Below are 14809 nucleotides of genomic sequence, written 5' to 3' on the forward strand. Positions count from 1 at the left end.
AGCAGTTTAATGCCCAAAGAAAGCATAGGCTCAAATGGAGGAGTCTGTAGAGCCTTCAGAACCAAATTAAGACTCCAAGGAGGAGAAATAGATTTAATGACAGGCTTAATACGAACTAAAGCCTGTACAAAACAGTGTATATCAGGAAGTATAGCAATCTTTCTGTGAAATAAAACAGAAAGAGCGGAGATTTGTCCTTTCAAGGAACTTGCAGACAAAACCTTATCCAAACCATCCTGAAGAAACTGTGAAATTCTAGGAATTCTAAAAGAATGCCAAGAAAATTTATGAGAAGAACACCATGAAATGTAAGTCTTCCAAACTCTATAATAAATCTTTCTAGCGACAGATTTACGAGCTTGTAACATAGTATTAATCACTGAGTCAGAGAAACCTCTATGACTTAGAACTAAGCGTTCAATTTCCATACTTTCAAATTTAATGATTTGAGATCCTGATGGAAAAAACGGACCTTGAGATAGTAGGTCTGGCCGTAACGGAAGTGGCCAAGGCGGGCAACTGGACATCCGAACCAGATCCGCATACCAAAACCTGTGTGGCCATGTTGGCGCCACCAGCAATACAAATGATTGTTCCATGATGATTTTGGAAATCACTCTTGGAAGGAGAACTAGAGGCGGGAAGATGTAAGCAGGATGATAACACCAAGGAAGTGTAAGCGCATCCACTGCTTCCGCCTGAACATCCCTGGACCTGGACAGGTATCTGGGAAGTTTCTTGTTTAGATGAGAGGCCATAAGATCTATCTCTGGCAGACCCCACATCTGAACAAACTGAGAAAACACATCTGGATGGAGGGACCACTCCCCTGGATGTAAAGTCTGGCGGCTGAGATAATCCGCTTCCCAATTGTCTACACCTGGGATATGCACCACAGAGATTAGACAGGAGCTGGATTCCGCCCAAACAAGTATTCGAGATACTTCTTTCATAGCTTGGGGACTGTGAGTCCCACCCTGATGATTGACATATGCCACTGTCGTGAAATTGTCTGTCTGAAAACAAATGAACGGTTCTCTCTTAACAGAGGCCAAAACTGAAGAGCTCTGAGAATTGCATGGAGTTCAAAAATATTTATTGGTAATCTCGCCTCTTGAGATTTCCAAACCCCTTGTGCTGTCAGAGATCCCCAAACAGCTCCCCAACCTGAGAGACTCGCATCTGTTGTGATCACAGTCCATGTTGGCCAAAAAAAAAAGAAGCCCCTTGAACTAAACGATGGTGATCTATCCACCATGTCAGAGAGTGTCATACATTGGGATTTAAGGATATTAATTGTGATATCTTTGTATAATCCCTGCACCATTGATTCAGCATACAAAGCTGAAGAGGTCTCATGTGAAACGAGCAAAGGGGATCGCGTCCGATGCTGCAGTCATGAGACCTAAAACTTCCATGCACATAGCCACTGAAGGGAATGACTGAGACTGAAGGTGCCGGCAGGCTGCAACCAATTTTAAACTTCTCTTGTCTGTTAGAGACAGAGTCATGGACACTGAATCTATCTGAAAACCTAAAAAGGTGACCCTTGTCTGAGGAATCAAGAAACTCTTTGGTAAATTGATCCTCTAACCATGTTTCCAAAGAAACAACACTAGTTGATTCGTGTGAGATTCTGCAGAACGTAAAGACTGAGCTAGTACCAAGATATAGTCCAAATAAGGAAACACTGCAATACCCTGTTCTCTGAATACAGAGAGAAGGGCACCCAGAACCTTTAAAAAGATTCTTGGAGCTGTTGCTAGGCCAAATGGAAGAGCAACAAATTGGTAATGCTTGTCTAGAAAAAACATAATTTATGCTTACCTGATACATTTATTTCTCTTGTAGTGTAGTCAGTCCACGGGTCATCCATTACTTATGGAATACAAATACCAAAGCTAAAGTACACGGATGAAGGGAGGGACAAGGCAGGAACATTAAACAGAAGGAACCACTGCCTGAAGTACCTTTCTCCCAAAAACAGCCTCCGAAGAAGCAAAAGTGTCAAATTTGTAAAATTCTGAAAAGGTGTGAAGCGAAGACCAAGTCGCAGCCTTGCAAATCTGTTCAACAGAGGCCTCATTTTTAAAGGCCCAGGTGGAAGCCACAGCTCTAGTAGAATGAGCTGTAATCCTTTCAGGAGGCTGCTGTCCAGCAGTCTCATAGGCTAAACGTATTATGCTACGAAGCCAAAAAGAGAGAGAGGTAGCCGAAGCCTTATGACCTCTTCTCTGTCCAGAGTAAACGACAAACAGGGAAGAAGTTTGACGAAAATCTTTAGTTGCCTGCAAATAGAACTTCAGGGCACGGACTACGTCCAAATTATGCAAAAGTCGTTCCTTCTTTGAAGAAGGGTTAGGACACAGTGATGGAACAACAATCTCTTGATTGATATTCCTGTTAGTAACTACCTTAGGTAAGAACCCAGGTTTAGTAAGCAGAACTACCTTGTCTGAATGAAAAATCAGATAAGGAGAATCACAATGTAAGGCAGATAACTCAGAGACTCTTCGAGCCGAGGAAATAGCCATCAAAAACAAAACCTTCCAGGATAACAGCTTGATATCAATGGAATGAAGGGGTTCAAATGGAACGCCTTGAAGAACATTAAGAACTAAGTTTAAGCTCCACGGCGGAGCAACAGTCTTAAACACAGGCTTAATCCTAGTTAAAGCCTGACAAAAAACCTGAATGTCTGGAACTTCAGCCAGACGTTTGTGTAGAAGAATAGACAGAGCAGAAATCTGTCCCTTTAACGAACTAGCAGATAAGCCCTTTTCTAAACCCTCTTGTAGAAAGGACAATATCCTAGGAATCCTAACCTTACTCCATGAGTAACTCTTGGATTCGCACCAATATAAATATTTACGCCATATCTTATGGTAAATTTTTCTGGTAACATGCTTCCTAGCCTGTATTAAGGTATCAATAACCGACTCCGTCTCGTGGTCTCAGAGGTAGAGACCACGGTGGACAGGACGACATGTCCACTAGGTCTGCATACCAGGTCCTGCGTGGCCACGCAGGCGCTATCAGAATCACCGAAGCTCTCTCCTGTTTGATCTTGGCAATCAAACGAGGAAGCATCGGGAATGGTGGAAACACATAAGCCATGTTGAAGACCCAAGGGGCTGTCAGAGCATCTATCAGCACCGCTCCCGGGTCCCTGGACCTGGATCCGTAACAAGGAAGCTTGGCGTTCTGGCGAGACGCCATGAGATCCAGATCTGGTTTGCCCCAACGAAGAATCAGTTGAGCAAAGACTTCCGGATGAAGTTCCCACTCCCCCGGATGAAAAGTCTGGCGACTTAGAAAATCCGCCTCCCAGTTCTCTACGCCTGGGATGTAAATCGCTGACAGGTGGCAAGAGTGAGACTCTGCCCAGCGAATTATCTTTGAGACTTCCAACATCGCTAGGGAACTTCTGGTTCCCCCTTGATGGTTGATGTAAGCCACAGTCGTGATGTTGTCCGACTGAAATCTGATGAACCTCAGAGTTGCTAACTGAGGCCAAGCTAGGAGAGCATTGAATATTGCTCTTAATTCCAGAATATTTATTGGGAGGAGTTGCTCCTCCTGAGTCCATAATCCCTGAGCTTTCAGGGAGTTCCAGACTGCGCCCCAGCCTAGAAGGCTGGCGTCTGTTGTTACAATCGTCCAATCTGGCCTGCGAAATGTCATCCCCTTGGACAGATGTGGCCGAGAGAGCCACCATAGAAGAGAATCTCTGGTCTCTTGATCCAGACTTAGTAGGGGGGAAAAATCTGAGTAATCCCCGTTCCACTGACTTAGCATGCACAATTGCAGCGGTCTGAGATGCAGGCGCGCAAATGGTACTATGTCCATTGCCGCTACCATTAAGCCGATTACTTCCATGCACTGAGCTACTGACGGGTGTGGAATGGAATGAAGGACACGGCAAGCATTTAGAAGTTTTGATAACCTGGCCTCTGTCAGGTAAATTTTCATCTCTACAGAATCTATAAGAGTCCCTAGAAAGGGAACTCTTGTAAGTGGTAATAGAGAACTCTTTTCCACGTTCACCTTCCACCCATGCGACCTCAGAAATGCCAGAACTATCTCTGTATGAGACTTGGCAGTTTGAAAACTTGACGCTTGTATCAGAATGTCGTCTAGGTACGGAGTCACCGCTATGCCTCGCGGTCTTAGTACCGCCAGAAGTGAGCCCAGAACTTTTGTAAAGATTCTTGGAGCCGTAGCTAATCCGAAGGGAAGAGCTACAAACTGGTAATGACTGTCTAGGAAAGCAAATCTTAGGTACCGATAATGATCCTTGTGAATCGGTATGTGAAGGTAGGCATCCTTTAAATCCACTGTGGTCATGTACTGACCCTCTTGGATCATGGGAAGGATGGTTCGAATAGTTTCCATTTTGAATGATGGAACTCTTAGAAATTTGTTTAGGATTTTTAAGTCCAAGATTGGTCTGAAGGTTCCCTCTTTCTTGGGAACCACAAATAGATTTGAATAGAATCCCTGCCCGTGTTCCGTCCGCGGAACTGGGTGGATCACCCCCATTAGTAAAATGTCTTGTACACAGCGTAGAAACGCCTCTTTCTTTATTTGGTTTGCTGATAACCTTGAAAGATGAAATCTCCCTCGTGCAGGAGAAGTTTTGAAGTCCAGGAGATATCCCTGAGATATGATCTCCAACGCCCAGGGATCCTGGACATCTCTTGCCCAAGCCTGGGCGAAGAGAGAAAGTCTGCCTCCCACTAGATCCGTTTCCGGATAGGGGGCCCTCTCTTCATGCTGTCTTGGGGGCAGCAGCAGGTTTCTTGGCCTGCTTGCCCTTGTTCCAGGACTGGTTAACTTTCCAGCCCTGCCTGTAACGAGCAACAGCTCCTTCCTGTTTTGGAGCGGAGGAAGTTGATGCTGCTCCTGCCTTGAAGTTACGAAAGGCACGAAAATTAGACTGTTTGGCCTTTGATTTGGCCCTGTCCTGAGGTAGAGCATGGCCCTTACCTCCCGTAATGTCAGCTATAATTTCTTTCAAGCCGGGCCCGAATAAGGTCTGCCCTTTGAAAGGAATATTAAGCAATTTAGATTTAGAAGTCACGTCAGCTGACCAGGATTTAAGCCATAGCGCTCTGCAGCTTGGATGGCGAATCCGGAGTTCTTAGCCGTAAGTTTGGTTAAATGTACGACGGCATCAGAAACAAATGCGTTAGCTAGCTTAAGTGCTTTAAGCTTGTTCATAATTTCATCCAATGGAGCTGTGCGAATGGCCTCTTCCAGAGACTCAAACCAGAATGCCGCTGCAGCAGTGACAGGCGCAATGCATGCAAGGGGCTGTAAGATAAAACCTTGTTGAACAAACATTTTCTTAAGGTAACCCTCTAATTTCTTATCCATTGGATCTGAAAAGGCACAACTATCCTCCACCGGGATAGTGGTACGCTTAGCTAAAGTAGAAACAGCTCCCTCCACCTTAGCGACCGTCTGCCATAAGTCTCGTGTGGTGGCGTCTATAGGAAACATTTTCCTAAATATGGGAGGAGGGGAAAAGGGCACACCAGGTCTATCCCACTCCTTGCTAATAATCTCTGTAAGCCTTTTAGGTATAGGAAACACGTCAGTACACACCGGTACCGCATAGTATCTATCCAACCTACATAATTTTTCTGGAATTGCAACCGTGTTACAATCATTCAGAGCCGCTAATACCTCCCCTAGCAATATGCAGAGGTTCTCAAGCTTAAATTTAAAATTAGAAATCTCTGAATCCAGTCTCCCTGGATCAGATCCGTCACCCACAGAATGAAGCTCTCCGTCTTCACGTTCTGCAAACTGTGACGCAGTATCTGACATGGCTCTCACCTCATCCGCGCGCTCTGTCCTTAACCCAGAGCTATCGCGCTTGCCTCTTAATTCTGGCAATTTAGATAATACTTCTGTCATAACAGTAGCCATGTCTTGCAAAGTGATTTGTAAGGGCCTCCCTGATGTACTTGGCGCCACAAAATCACGCACCTCCTGAGCGGGAGGCGAAGGTACTGACACGTGAGGAGAGTTAGTCGGCATAACTTCCCCCTCGTTGTCTGGTGATAATTTCTTTACATGTAAAGATTGACTTTTATTTAAAGTAGCATCAATGCAATTAGTACATAAATTTCTATTGGGCTCCACATTGGCCTTTAAACATAGTGAACAAAGAGATTAATCTGTGTCAGACATGTTTAAACAGACTAGCAATGAGACTAGCAAGCTTGGAAATACTTTTCTAAATAAATTTACAAGCAATATAAAAAACGCTACTGTGCCTTTAAGAAGCACAAAAAGCTGTCACAGTTGAAATAACAATGAACCAAAATAGTTATAGCAACCAATTTTTCACAGTAAATATATTAAGTTAGCAAAGGATTGCACCCACCAGCAATTGGATGATTAACCCCTTAATACCCAAAAACGGATTAACAATTTAATAATTAACGTTTTTCTCACAGTCAAAACACACTGTCACAGGTCTCTGTGACTGATTACCTCCCTCAAAATGAATTTTGAAGACCCCTGAGCTCTCTAGAGACGATCTGGATCATGGAGGATGAAGTAGACAGATTGTGACTGAATTTTTACTGCACAAAAAAAGCGCTAAAATAGGCCCCTCCCACTCATATTACAACAGTGGGGAAGCTCAGAAAACTGTTTCTATGCAGAAAACAAAGATGGCCATGTGGTAAAAATCATGCCCCAATAAGTTTTATCACCAAGTACCTCACAAAAAACGATTAACATGCCAGTAACCGTTTTGAACATACATTTTAAAAGTAATGAAGTGTTATTAATAAGCCTGCTACCAGTCGTTTTTACTGCAGTTAAGGCTCCTACATTACTTCAGTATTAACAGTATTTTCAGAGTCTATTCCATTCCTTAAAAAAATACATTCAGTGTACACACACTCATCAGCCTAATACCAGTCGCTATCACTGCATTTAAGGCTGAACTTACTTTACATTGGTATCAGCAGTATTTTCTCAGTCAATTCCATTCCTCAGAAAAATAATTACTGCACATACCTCATTTGCAGGGGGGCCCTGCATGCTATTCCCCTTCTCTGAAGTTACCTCACTCCTCAGATGAGAACAGCCAGTGGATCTTAGTTACGGCTGCTAAGATCATAGAAAACGCAGGCAGATTCTTCTTCTAATGCTGCCTGAGAATAAACAGCACACTCCGGTGCCATTTAAAATAACAAACGTTTGATTGTAGAAATAAACTAAGTTAAAAAACACCACAGACCTCTCACAGCGACCTATCTAGTTAGGCTGCAAGAGAATGACTGAATATGACATGTGAGAGGAGGAGCTATGTAGCAAGCTCTGCTGGGTGATCCTCTTGCAGCTTCCTGTTAGGAAGAGATATATTCCATAAGTAATGGATGACCCGTGGACTGACTACACTTAACAAGAGAAAAGAATCTCAGAAACTGATAATGTTCTGGATGAACCGGAATATGAAGGTATGCATCCTGCAAGTCTATTGTGGACATATAATGTCCTTACTGAACAAAAGGCAGAATAGTCCTTATAGTCACCATCTTGAAAGTTGGTACTCTTTCATCAAAATCTTCAGATCCAGAACTGGTCTGAATAAATTTTCCTTCTTTGGGACAATGAATAGATTTGAATAAAACCCCAAACCTTGTTCCAGAAGAGGGACTGGCATGATTACCCCTGAAGACTCCAGGTCGGAAACACACTTCAGGAAAGCCTGAGCTTTTACCGGATATGTGAGAGAAAAAAAATCTTCTCACAGGAGGTCTTACTCTGAATCCTATTCAATACCCTTGAGAGACAATGCTCTGAATCCATAGATTTTGAACAGAATTTATCCAAATATCCTTGAAAAACCTTAAACTGCCCCCTACCAGCTGACCTGGAATGAAGGCCGCACCTACATGCAGACTTAGGACCTGACTTTGGTTTCCTAAAAGGCTTGGATATATTCCAATTTGAGGAAGGCTTCCAATTGGAGGAAGATTCCTTGGGGGAAGGATTGAATTTTTGTTCCTTATTCTGACGAAAGGAACGAAAACAGTTAGAAGCCTTAGATTTACCCTTAGGTTTTTTATCCTGAGGCAGAAAAACTCCCTTTCCCCCAGTAACAGTTGAAATAATAGAATCCAACTGGGACTCAAATAAATTATTACCTTGGAAAGAAAGAGATAGTAATCTAGAATTAGATGTCATATCAGCATTCCAAGATTTAAGCCACAAAGCTCTTTTAGCTAAAATAGCTAAAGACATGGATCTAACATCAATTTTGATATAAAAAATAGCATCATAAATAAAATGATTAGCATATTGCAGTAAGCGAATAATGCTATATAAGTCAGAATCCAATTCCTGTTGCGCTAAATTCTCCAACCAGAAAGTTGATGCAGCCGCAACGTCAGCCAAAGAAATTACAGGTCTAAGAAGATGACCTGAATATAAGTAGGCCTTCCTTAGATAAGATTCAAGCTTCCTATCTAAAGGATCTTTAAAGGAAGTACTATCTTCCATAGGAATAGTGGTACGTTTAGCAAGAGTAGAAATAGCCCCATCAACTTTGGGGATCTTTTCCCAAAACTCTATAGATTTTGCTGGTAAAGGATACAATTTTTTAAACCTTGAAAAAGGAATAAAAGAAGTACCTGGCTTATTCCATTCCTTTAGAAATCATATCAGAAATAGCCTCAGGAATAGGAAAAAAAACCTGGAGAAACCACAGGAGGTTTAAAAACAGCATTTAAACGTTTATTAGACTGAACATCAAGAGGACTGGTTACCTCAATATCCAAAGTAATTAACACTTCTTTTAATAAAGAACGCATATACTCAATTATAAGTAGATTTGTTAGTGTCAATGTCTGAGGAAGGATCTTCTGAATCAGATAGATCCTCATCAGAAGAGGATAAATTATTATGTTGTTGGTCATTTGAAATTTCATCAACTAAATGAGAAGTTTTAAAAGACCTTTTACATTTATTTGAAGGTGGAAATGCAGACAAAGCCTTCAGAATAGAATCAAAAACAAATTCTTAAAAATTTACAGGTATATCATGCACAAAGAAAAAATATATTCCTTTTAACTATTGAATATTTAAACAGTATTATACTATGCTATTATCTTTTATTCACAGGTTTTGAGGACTTCCCAGATTCATTTTACTTTATTTTTTCTACAATTTTTTCATCTCTACATATCCCTCATTGTTAGGATTACAACTAAAGGGACACTTCACACTAATGGAGTAACATCCAGGGACACTTAAGTTTCATATCAGATTTGTATATGTTTTTTCTGTGACACACTAGTTGTTTTCATTTTTTATATATTTTTTACACATCTTTTTTCACATTTTTGGATCAAATTATATTTTACATATTTTCACAAAAATTTGGACTGTTTTCTGTTTTATTATTATATATTTTTTGTGGATCACGTTTTTTTGTGGATCACGTTTTTTGGAGTTAACCATCTAAACACCACTTCTATATCTGCTGCCATTTTTTCTGTTGTTTTTATCACCTCCAATATTCACCAACATTTTCGAATCAGTAATTAGATCACTCACTCCATGGACTAACGTCAATTGTACCTTTTTTCTTTGTGTATTTGCCGCAGTACGTTATTCTATATTTGTAACAGTACATATCTGTTGGCGTCCATACGCCTCCACTGTAGCATTCATTTCATATGTGAGGCTAATATATATGTGATATTTTTTAATCTGTTTTAACCAGCTCTATTGGTAAATGTTTTAATTTAACATAAGTTTTAATGTTAACATGGATCCATGTCTACCTATATAATATATATTAAATTTTTGTGATACCTTTGTGAAAACAATCTAAGAGTTTTTTTGCTACACACTTATTTCGAATCTTGTCCACACATTTATATAGTGCCATCACCACATTTGTGGTCCAGTATTAGTGCTATACAATCTATACAGTGTTATTTCCACTTGTGGTCTAGCATTACAAATATCCTTTTATATTACTTTAACCCTACTAGACCTTGCCTCTTCTTGCGCTCCTATCTAGTCAGTTCTTAAGTATTATTCCACTCTGTGGGTAGTTGGGGACCCACTTTAGACAGAAGCTATAGGTTTTCCACTCATAGCGCTGTAAGATAACACCAAATTCTCTAACATTAACAGGAATATCCTGAACATTAGATGTTGAAGGAACAACAACAGGTAATGGACTACTACTAATGGAAATATTATCTGCTTTTGAAAGTTTATCATGACAACTAACACAAACTACAGCCAGAGGAACAGTTACCACAAGTTTACAACAAATGCACTTAGCTTTGGTAGAACCGACATCAGGCAGCAGCATTCCAGAAGTAGATTCTGATACAGGGTCAGATTGAGACATCTTACAATATGTAATAGAAAAAAACAACATATAAAGCAAAATTATAAAATTCCTTATATGACAGTTTCAGGAATGGGAAAAAATGCAAACAGAATAAGCCTCTGGAAACCAGAAGCAAGGAAAAACAAAGACTTAAATAATGTCAAAAAAACTGGCGCCAAGTATGACGCCCACAATTGACAATTTTTTTGGCGCCAAAAATGTCTGCAACAAACACGAGCGTCATAGATGACGCAACTACGTGAAAACTCTCAGCGCCAACTAAGACGCCGGAAATGACATCATAACGTCAACAAACGTAATTCTCACACCAAAAAAGTCTTGCGCCAAAAATGACGCAATAAATTATAGCATTTTTGCTCCCGCGAGCCTAACAGCCCGCAATTTAGAAAGAAGTCAATTTGAAAAATTTTCAGGTAAGAAAAAAATGTATTCATATGCATTTCCCAAAATGAAGCTGACAGTCTGTAAGAAGGAAATATACTGATTAACCTGAATCATGGCAAATATAAGTATAAAACATATATTTAGAACTTTACATATAAAGTGCCAAACCATAGCTGAGAGTGTCATAAATAAAATAAGACATACTTACCAAAAGACACTCATCTACATATAGCAGATAGCCAAACCAGTACTGAAACGAGAATCAGCAGAGGTAATGGTATATAAGAGTATATCGTCGATCTGAAAAGGGAGGTAGGAGAAGAATCTCTACGACCGAAAACAGAGAACCTATGAAATAGATCCCCGATAGGATGACCATTGCATTCAATAGGCAATACTCCCTTCACATTCCTCTGTCATTCACTGCACTCTGAGAGGAAACCGGGCTTCTAGTCTAGTACTATGTTGCAGAGTTTACTACAAATTGTGCACAAAAAACACCACAAAGGAATACAATGATGACATATTGAAGTGGTTATAAAGTATATGTCTGAATGTACCTACATAAAACCTGCTGGTACGCGCTGGCAATTAGGTACCTCTATGATTGCATCTGCTAGAAGCCTGCTGAGCTTAGCTGACTATTAATAAAAAAAACTGTGGGCTTTGTGAGACAGGCCACTGAAAGTCATGTCCCCTCCACTGATCTTACCCGACTGTTGGACCTGAGTTACAGTAGAGAGCCCATCCTGTACTGTGACCAGTGACACCCGTGAAAGGCTTGTGACTCAAACCTCCGCAAGGAGATTTCCGTTGCACAGCCAGTACTCTATTTCCCTCTATTTCAAGTTTTACCTTATGAGGGTAGTATGGTATAAATATCCCAGCACGTTTCAAATAAAATCACCTCTATCTACACCTGCTCAAAGAAATACAGAGAAGGTCAGGGAAGAAGTAGGGACATTAAAGCTTTGGTGTAGGTTGTCTTTGCCTCCTCCTGGTGGCCAGGTGATGAATTCCCAACAGTAAGGAATCGTAGACTCTAACTTAAAGGAACACTGAACCCCAATTTGTTCATTTGTAATTCAGATAGAGCATGCAATTTTAAGCAACTTTCTAATTTACTCATATTATCAATTTGTCATCGTTCTTTTGCTATCATTATTTGAAAAAGAAGGCATCTGAACTTTTTTTTGGTTTCAGTACTCTGGACAGCACTTTTTTATTGGTGGATGAATTTATCCACCAATCAGCAAGGACAACCCAGGGTGTTCACCAAAAATGGGCTGGCATCTAAACTTACATTCTTGCATTTCAAATAAAGATACCAAGAGGATGAAGAAAATTTGATAATAGGAGTAAATTCGAAATTTGCATAAAATTTCATGCTCAATCTGAATCACGAAATTAAATTTTTGGGTATGGTGTCCCTTTAAGAAAGAAAATTTTTTATTTTATTAAGCTTGCACTTTATCCTATAATAAGTAGCAGCTCAAAGTTACAAAACAAAAGTAGGCTCTGAATGCAAAGTATAGTACTGTCAAGGATACCAGGCTGCCAAGGATACCCCTACTACCCGAGTCACTGGTTATTACCTTGTATTCTGGCCCCTTGTGGATTACGGGATGTCCCAAACTCCCTCCCACTTGTGTTCTCAAAGAAGAGCTGATCTCTTACCGCCTGAACCCTTCCCGGCTCATTAAACTACTAGCCGGCAGGGCTACCTAGGAACCCCGCTGACCTTTACCCTAGGTCGTTTCAGCGGCCATTTGTCTCAGAGCTCCACTCTTTTGAGGATTGGTACTTTCTATGAAGGGCAAAAAGTGGGGTGGTTGCCGGAAGGGAGCTCCCTTGGGAACTTGGGGTTTCGGGCCCCCCTACAACCCCTGGCTTACCCGGTGTACCTTTGGTCAGTTGCCGCTCCGGACCCCAGCGACAAATCATGTCGCTTTTTGGACTGGGACACCTCTGTGTCCAGAGCTCTCCACTGGTACCTAAGAATAGCCGCCGCTCCCTCGGGATCACCTCGAAACCGTGACCTAGGTATTGTGGGGTCTCTATGGAACTGTGACTTCTATGGGAGCGCCAGTCTGTCTGGAGGGAATGACGGGAGATCGGGGACTCAGATAAGACCCTTATCAAGATTGTCAGTGTGTATATAAGCAGTGTGTTTTCACAATAAATTCTGTAAATGTTTTACCTGAATACTGGTCTTGTTTGGTTATTTGGGTGGGCTCTTGCTATAATCACTTTTTTCCGCTCTGTAACTGCAAGTTCCAGGTACAGGAAGGACCCTTTTGGTGGAGTTACCCAGATGGGGTAGCCGGTGTCCATCACAAGTACCTTAATTAACTACTGTTGTCTTAGTCACATCAAATATGACTACTAATTTTGGTACTAAGGCACCAAAATAATTTAGCACACTGCATATCCCAAAATATGGCGAAAATACTTATGGAAACAACCAACATTTGTATTTAGACATACAGATGTACATATATAAAGTCCAAATTATAACATATTACTAATAAAACACTCTTACCCAAGGATGCACCTCCCCATGCTTTAGAGACTGAATAATAAGTGAGAAGCAATCAACCACATCTTTATATGATGAGACACCTACATAACAAGAACAAAAAAAATAAAAAATAATATATATATATATATATATATATATATATATATATATATATATATAAAAACACACATAGAAAATAAACAATATAATTTCATATTTAAAGTGATATCATACTCAGGAAGTGGTGGGTATATTGAGTCAAGACAACTTGAATTACGGAGAAACATCTAGAAAAAGCCTTAAACTTATTAGGTAAAATGTACTGGTAAAATGATGCCATTAAAGGGACATGAAGCAGATAAAGCATGCAATTTTAAACAACTGTCTAAATTGATTCTATTATCAAATTTCCTTCATACTCTTGGTATCTTTTGTTGACCAGCAGGGACGTAAGCTCAGGAGTGTACACATGTCTAAAACACTATATGGCAGCAATTTTGCAAGAATTTTATTAATTTGCAAGAGCAGTAGATGACAGCACTGTTTCCTTCCATGTAGTACTTTATACACCTACCTAGGTATCTCTTCAACAAAGAATACCAGGGGAATGAAGCAAATTTGGTAAATATTTTTTTGGGCTTCATATCACTTTAAAAAAGTAGAGCCTTAAAGCTTCAGAGGCCACACCAATGAACACTATTTTAAAAAAAATCTTATCACAATGTGAATATTGGTTGAGGGAACAACATGAATACACAAATCACAAGTCTTGACAAGCTTCATTTCACTGTGATCACATTAAAAACATTTAATAACTCCTGTACCGTGACAATATAAATGTCAAAGATAATAAGCCTATGTAGATGACAATAAGTTATTTCTCTTAAAAAATAATAATAGAGCCTTAAAAATGGGTTTGGGACCTAACTGCATTTTTATAGCAAAATATTTTATACTTCCTTTTCTAATGCAAACTTAACATATCTGTCCGCTTTAGAACATTTGTTGTCAAGCTACCCAGGTTAAAGCTTTGCTGACATGCAAAAGTATTTTCAGCGATACTTACTTGATTTCATCTTGCACCACAACATTTCTGCAAAGTCCAGATCGCCACGTTCAGTCACAAAGGACTGAATAGAACTGTCAACCGCTGCACTGTCACTTTTTACTTTCTGCTGGGCAAAATGATGAGATGTTAAAACATTAAAGGTAAAGACTACACTTTATTTTACAGATTATACATGCAAAACCAGTTACATTCCACCAACAATGAATAGCCACTTTTTATTTAACAAGACATTACACAAATATGCTTGAAGATGGAAAGTAACATTAACTATATATATTTCTTAATGGCATAATGCTTAATCAAACTATGTTTCATAACACAAAAATGATCTGGAAGAACCCTTCATCAAAATGTGATTAAAAAACAAGAGTGTGTTTTGTCTAAATGCTAAACTCAAAAGAAGAATAGATTATACTCATAAATAAGGGCCTTAGGG

At 40.0% G+C, this 14809-nt stretch overlaps 1 protein-coding gene across 1 annotated transcript in view; it reads right to left on the minus strand.

Moving 5' to 3' along the window:
* ZWILCH (zwilch kinetochore protein) overlaps positions 1–14809 on the minus strand; it is a 208947-nt gene that overhangs the window by 41988 nt on the left and 152150 nt on the right. The window contains exons 11-12 of the mRNA XM_053718525.1: positions 14371–14476; positions 13326–13405 (exon numbers count right to left, since the gene is read on the minus strand). Coding sequence (XP_053574500.1) covers positions 13326–13405; positions 14371–14476 — 186 coding nt within the window. The remainder of the gene's footprint in view (positions 1–13325; positions 13406–14370; positions 14477–14809) is intronic.

Source organism: Bombina bombina, chromosome 6 (genome assembly GCF_027579735.1).
Source record: "Bombina bombina isolate aBomBom1 chromosome 6, aBomBom1.pri, whole genome shotgun sequence".
Taxonomy (NCBI): domain Eukaryota; kingdom Metazoa; phylum Chordata; class Amphibia; order Anura; family Bombinatoridae; genus Bombina; species Bombina bombina.